Source organism: Rattus rattus, chromosome 12 (assembly GCF_011064425.1).
Source record: "Rattus rattus isolate New Zealand chromosome 12, Rrattus_CSIRO_v1, whole genome shotgun sequence".
Taxonomy (NCBI): domain Eukaryota; kingdom Metazoa; phylum Chordata; class Mammalia; order Rodentia; family Muridae; genus Rattus; species Rattus rattus.
The window spans coordinates 6,729,464-6,736,274 of NC_046165.1; the positions used below are offsets into that span (position 1 = coordinate 6,729,464).

General features: G+C 50.9%; 1 protein-coding gene across 1 annotated transcript in view; it reads right to left on the bottom strand.

The window, feature by feature from the left end:
- Positions 1–6,052, bottom strand: part of Hs6st3 (heparan sulfate 6-O-sulfotransferase 3) — a 381,945-nt gene extending 375,893 nt beyond the window's left edge. The window contains exon 1 of the mRNA XM_032917959.1: positions 4,422–6,052. Coding sequence (XP_032773850.1) covers positions 4,422–5,122 — 701 coding nt within the window. The 5' untranslated portion in view covers positions 5,123–6,052. The remainder of the gene's footprint in view (positions 1–4,421) is intronic.
- Between the last annotated feature and the right edge of the window lie 759 nt (positions 6,053–6,811).

Sequence of the window (6,811 nt, forward strand, 5' to 3'; positions counted from 1 at the left end):
GGTGCTGTCACTCAAGATGAATTGTCATTTGCTTGAAAGCTTTACTTCAACTGAATGCAAAGAAGATGCCTGAAGGCTCCTCTCTTTCTCTTTTACTATAGCCTGTACTTGAACACCATTGATGAGCCTGTGGTCTCCCTACAGAACCCTATTCTCCAATCTCACACACTCACCCAGGCACATGCACACACTCGTGCATGTGCACACATGTGCACACACACACACACACACACACACACACACACACACACGTCATGGAAGTGGTTCTGTGGTACAAAATGGGGTCACAGAACCTTATTGTCTTTACTACAGTGATTGGCTGAAAAATAGTCACAAGGTCCAAGAGAAATTAAGGTGAGGTAATTTCTCCAAGATTACAAATTGGAGCCCCGCAACGGCCTGCTTCACTCTCTCCCTGAGGGACATTTAGACATGAAAGCCATTTTCCTGTCTCATGTATTGGGGGTGCTTTCCTAGAATAGGCACAGGATGTGGGGAGAAAGATCCCATGTTCCCAGTCATTGCTAAGACATCTCTACATTTCCCTGTTCTGCTGTATACTTCCCTAAGTCAGCAACTCTCCTCTAGTTGAAGTAGGTTTATATCACTTACAGCTCACAATATTATCTAGTACCGAATTACGGGACATCAGCCATCTTAGTAGGATCAACAGAGCATGAGTAATAAAAGACAGAAGAATACGGAAGAGCATCCTCTAGCATCGTATAAGAAAGAGGATGATACCACTTACCAAGGGTAAAGCTGTCTTTCCTAATAGGCAAGCTCACACAAGATTGACACGGCTCAGAACTCCATTCCCAGACTATGGGAGCTCCTGACACATAAGTAGGTTTAAGACGGTCCTCTCCATGACATATGGACAGAGAAGTTACACTAGTCAAAGCGCTGGATACAATGACAAAATGAAGACTGGAATCCCCAAAGGACACTTCAGGAACACCATCTCACCTTCTCAGTGGAAGAATACTCATCAAAACTGGGACGGAGGGAGGTGGTCTTAATCTCTGTGTTGGTTTTTATCTTTTTTTTTTTGTCATAAAATGCTGTGATTCGATTCATACTCAACAATGGTAAAGAGAATCCTCCTAAAGGACTGAGTTGTTCGGATAAAGGGGAGGGAACATGGTGAAAAGGAGCACAGACTGGGGAGAGAGCTTCCTGAGACTTGAGTTCAGAACCCCAGTGCCTTTATGAAGCCAGGTACCATAGCTATAACTCCAGCATTTCTATGGTAAGATGAAACACTCAGAGAGAAGAATCTTAGAAAGCTCACAGGTCAGTTAGCCTGGCATAAGCCTCTGCTAACAAGAGACTTGAGTCAAGTGAGGTAGAGAGGCCAAGAGCCAACACAGTAGTTTGCCCTCTGACCTTCACAAGCACCCTGTGGCAAGCACATGCCCAACCCCCTAACACTGAATGCATAAGTTTTTGTGTTTTTCGTAAGAAGAAGAATGCACAAGACAGTGAGAAAGGATAACATACTGAGGAAAGAACAAAGGGAAAACATCACACACAAAGAAGAAATCCTTGGTAAGATGATTTTTAAAGACAGAGAAGCCATCTTCCCATTAGTTTCCTATCTGGTCCCAATCATTGCCTATGTCATATTCATCTTGAACCACCCCAGGGTCTTACCCCTTCCTGAGCCTATGAAATCCATATGATGCCTCCTTTGGTTCTCCCATGTCCCCTCAGAGTTTGCTCTCCCTCTTCTGTCTCTAGTCCAAGTGTTGTTCCCTCTGCTCTCACTACCCAATGAGACTAATTACTATATATGCGGATATTAAGTATTAAGTACCATATACCAGCATACTGTGCTATATACACATACTATGCTATACACACTATAGACTAGCTATTTATTTCTCATAACAGTTCTCTGGGGCATCCCAAGTATTACTTACATTACAAGGTGGGGGAGAATGTGCAACTGAGACTCAGGAAAAGAACAACTTACTCCTAGTATGGAAGCCACGCGAGATCTGCTTTCTTCCAACTCCAGAGTCTTACATTTACCGTGATCCACAAGGGCATTGATCCTTAAGAGAAAGGGGGAGGAGCTGCCAAGAGAGGACCAGAAGCCGAATGCCCAGGGAAATAAAGCCAACAGGCGTCCCTTCGCAATTTTGCTTAGAGTCAGCCCTATTCCAAGTAGAACCTTGTTCCCATTATGTAGCAATAGATTATCTGCCATTTTGCATTGTGGAAATGTACCCTCCATTATCCAGGCTAATCTTGTTGACTGTAGAATGCTGTACACAGACATTACAGTGACAGACAACTAATTCAATCTTCTCTGCTAGCGAGATGCTACTATTAATGCCTCCTCAATCCCTTCTCTATAGCTTCTGATGTAGGGCACCTCACATATATCACAGCTATTCCTTCCTACAGTATCTGGAAGGAAAGCAATTGAGACTCACTGGGGAAAGGTGAGGAGAGAGAAGGTTACACAACGCGGCACAAAACACCACAAAAGCAGAAAGCAAAACAGGCCGGCGCCTGGTAATGACCCGATAACTTGTGGCGCAAAAAGCAAGGAGTGTTTGTGATCCACTGGTGAATTGGGAACATTATTTGCTTTGGATAGAAACCACATGTTCAAATAGTCAAGGTGGGATTTTCCTGTGTCAGGGAGTGCAGAGAGAGTGCACAGCTCCTTGAGGAGAAGACTCAAGGCCTGTGGCCTAGGCAGGGCCTCAACATCAGGACCATCATCTCCTCACCCAGCCAAAACCCAACTACTTCGTATGTCCCATCCTCCGTAATACCTGTAAATCTTCACATATCCACTACCACACTGCTCTATTTTGTTTCTTTAATACTGACACTTACTGAAGGTCATGGGGGTTTGGGTATGCTAATGAAAGACTCCAGTTTTCCAACAATGGACCAAATGAAACAGGCTCCCACACTCTTTAGGATCAACCAGGAACGGCTAATATCTAAATCAAAGGCCACACCATGGAGTGATGTAGAGCAGAGACAATCTCACAGAAGTAAAGGTGCTATGTAGTGAGGAGATTGAATGTAATACTTAACTTAGAAGTTTTAAGCTAAGACACAGCGGTGGGTTCTAAAACAGCAGTACTATTAAAATATTTACAGGTACGGAAGCCTTCAAACAAACTGAGGGAGGAAGGCTACTAGTTTCTTATTCTAACCAATTTCTATCAAACAGAGACAGGAGCAACAGGGAGATAAAGCATTGAAAAACCTGCCAGAGTCAAAGGGAAAAAAAAAAAAAATCCTACAGTGAAAGTCCACTTGCTCTCGGAGAAATGAAGTAATGAAGTAGAATTAGATGCCGAGATGGGGGCAAATTTCAGAATCTGGGCAGTTTCCAGTGAACGAAGCTTTTCCATAATGTCAAATGCAAAAAGCTATCTGATATCAACATATTGAGCTGACTGTTTTCAATCCCCATTCCCTCGTACCACATTGTTTGAAACCTTTGAGATAAAAAAAAAAAACTTCAATAAAGCTAGTGTTCTGATCTTTCAATAGTTCATTCCCTTGAGCATGTCAGGTTAGATGGCAATGGGCAGAACGAGCAACCTACTATGATCGCAAGCTCATGCTTCTCCCAAAGGACTGTAATGTAAGCAGCTGAGACTTCAAACCCTCTCAATTCTCAGCAGCATTCCTGTTTTAACCGGCTCCAGTTCCTCTTGGCTATTAGATCTCGGCACACACCCAGGCACACAGTAGGCGTTTCACAGAGAATGTTTAAATAAACTGTTGGAATGGCTTAAAGGGGAAAGTGGCAGTCTTACTAAGGGCAGCGTGAGTTCAAATCCCGGCATTGCCCAGCAACAAAGACCATCACCAGAATCGGGTAGAACAGTGGAGCACGAATCTACACGTGTGTATCTTCAAAGCTGCACCAAGAGGATTGTTCTCTAAACTGGCAAGCAGCCACCCAAGAGCCACTTAGAAGGGGATTATGCTCCAGCCTCGCCACTCCTGAAAAACTCTGTCTGCATTCCCAGTTCCCCCTATTTGCGGGCTTCCACCACATAATTTAAGTTCAAGACTCGACCTCTCTGGTCCAACCCAGACCCTCAACACCCTGGCTATTCCATAGCTGTTCTTGAGTGTCCGCTCCAAATACCTCAGCACACGACGCTAGGCACTGGGCAGAATGCACATCAGGATGGCCGTGGACACGACTGAAGGTGGCAGGGGGTTGGCAAGAAACAGTGGAGCATGGGGAAGAATCAGCTCAAGACCCCTGCAGTATCCAGCAGTTTCTTACCCTTCACCCGAATTCTCTGCCCACCCTTTGGAAATCAATGCCAACAGCAAAGGAAGCGCAACGCGGGACTGGCGGGGTCGGGACTTGGGGAAAGGAGTGGAGCTCGGGAAACAGACAGATGCCTGATGAGATGGAACAGTACCTGGTGTGGCTGTGATTGCGGGGACAATCCTTCTTCTCCATGATGGCCGGCACGCAGTTGGTGAGCTCGGTCCAGTCGGCATGCAGCCCGCAGCTCCAGCCGGTGGAGAAGCGGGAGAAGAGCCAGGTCTCCTTCTTGCCCGGCCGGTGGCAGGTGCACTTTTTCTGGCCAGCTTTGCAGCTGCATGGCTGCTCCAGGCGAATGTTCTTCACCAGGTGCCGGCCGAACGTGGTGCCCCCGGTCTTCTGGATGTGCAGGAACACGATCACGTCGCGCCCTTTGATGTTGAAGTCCACGAAGCGGGTCAGGTCCTTCAGGGTGAAGTTGAAGCGCGGCACGAACCGGGGCAGGGAGCCGTTTTCGGGCGCCTCGGGGTCCGGCTCCTCCTCCTCCTCTTCCTCCTCCTCCGGGTCTCCGGGATCCTCATCCTCATCCTCCGGAGCCGCGACCCCACGAGACCCCTCGGGCGGTCCCCGGGGTGGTGGTGGCAGCTGGGGCCGCCGCTCCCACTCATCCGGGGGTGCCTGTGCTCGTCGGGCAGGACTCGGGACAGCGGGCGGGCGAGCCTCCCCCGAGCGGAGCTGCTCCCCGAAGTTGGTGCAGGAGCTGGAGCAGGAAGGGGACACGTACTGGTACATGATGACCACGAAGAGGAGAGTGAGCACCGGCGTCAGCAGCCACTTGTTGAACCTTTCATCCATGGTCCCGCTCTCAGGCCGGCAGGTGAGGTGGCTGCGGCGGCAGCGGCGCAATGGAGCGCCTGCTCGGAAGTTTCGGGGACTCCGGGGCGCGGCTCGGAGCCCGCCGCTCCTCCATGCCCCTACCGCCGAAGAGCGTGACTGTCTGGCTGCCCCGCCGCACTCCGGGGCTGGCGGAGCCGGGGCCTAGGAGCGGAGCCGGGAAGACGGGCGCCGGCGGCGGCGGCAGTGGCGTGGGGTTCCTCGGAATCCCTGGGGCGCCGGGCTCCAGCCCGCTCCTCTCGTGCCGGGGTGCGGCGCTCTCAGGCGACACGAAGCATCCCGCCGCCGGTCCGTAGACGCTCGGGGGTTGGGGTGCAGGGTTCGAGCCCCGGACCTGCCCGGGGCAGCTGCGGCGGCGAGCACAGGGACTTCATGAGGCTCGCCAGGGCGCGGGCCAAGGGCGAAGGCTCGGCCCGGCCCCGCAGCCCCGGCTCTCCTTGTGCGCCGCGCCCCGCACCTTCTCCCGCGGGTCCCCGGGCGCCCGCAGCCCGCCGCAAGTTTGCAAAGCCGCCCCTCGGCGGCGGTGAGCAAGACGCCTCTGCGGAGCCGCCTCCCGGGCGAATCGCACTACTGCTCCGGGTCCGCCCGCCCAGGCGCAGGCAACGCGCACACACTCGCTCACGCGGGCTGGCACCGCCACAACCCGCCAGCCGGTGTGACAAGAGCCCTGCTACCCGCAGCAAAAAAACCTGCCCTAGGTACGGAGCATGCGCCAAAGCCTTCCTCAGCCCCGGAGGAGTTTCCAGGGGAGGAGTCCGCGGCTCCGCGGGGCTCGCGGGAGGCAGCTAGGGGTGGGAATCCCTTCAGCCTGGAGCCTGGGGAGAACTGGCAGGAAGGCTACCGCCGAGCGAAAACAGGCCCGGTGGAGGGCGTTGCTAGCGATGATCTGATTCCTCTAAATCGCAACCTTGGCAGCGTTCTCAGAATGAGAGTGGACAGAAACCTGGTTGGTCTTGTATGCAGGAATAATACCCCTATGGCAGGAAGTCTCACACAGACTAAACGGGGTTGCTTGTCCCTCCTCGGCAGGTACATGGGCTGCAGACTTCATTTACTGTCTCCCCAACACACTCAGACTGATGCTCAAGTTTGTTCCAAGCTTCCTTCACTATGAACTTAGTAGGTCCAACGCTACAACTTTATTCAACCAGCAACCATTAAAAAGCCTGCTCTGTAGAGAGCTTTGTGTTTGGTGCATGGTCCATTTCCATGGCTCCAACCCGCAGTCCTGCAGGATATAAATCCTAAAATCCATTCCCTTAACACAAACTGAGTTCTTCAATGTTCAAGACCCCGCCTCTTCCCACCCCAGTGAAAAGTAACATCGGTTCTCCTCGCCTTTGTTTCAGAGTGAAGTACTCCTGCATCGTCCACAGAGGTTTTCCTTAAACTTCATCTTTCGAGTATGTAAACTTTGAATTTGACACCCCCCCCACGCAGAATCCAAATTTCGCTTAAATACACTTCATGATTTTCAGATAATAAATTGATATACCATCCAATTCACACCAATCTGGAGTTCCTGACCCACAATGTGTAGACCTCCTAGGGCTGATATCTGAGGGAAGAGTGGCAGTGGGTTGACAGTCGAGGCAATGCAGTGTGAGTTCCTGACCCAGACTAAAGGTGTCCCCACTAGTTACCAGACCC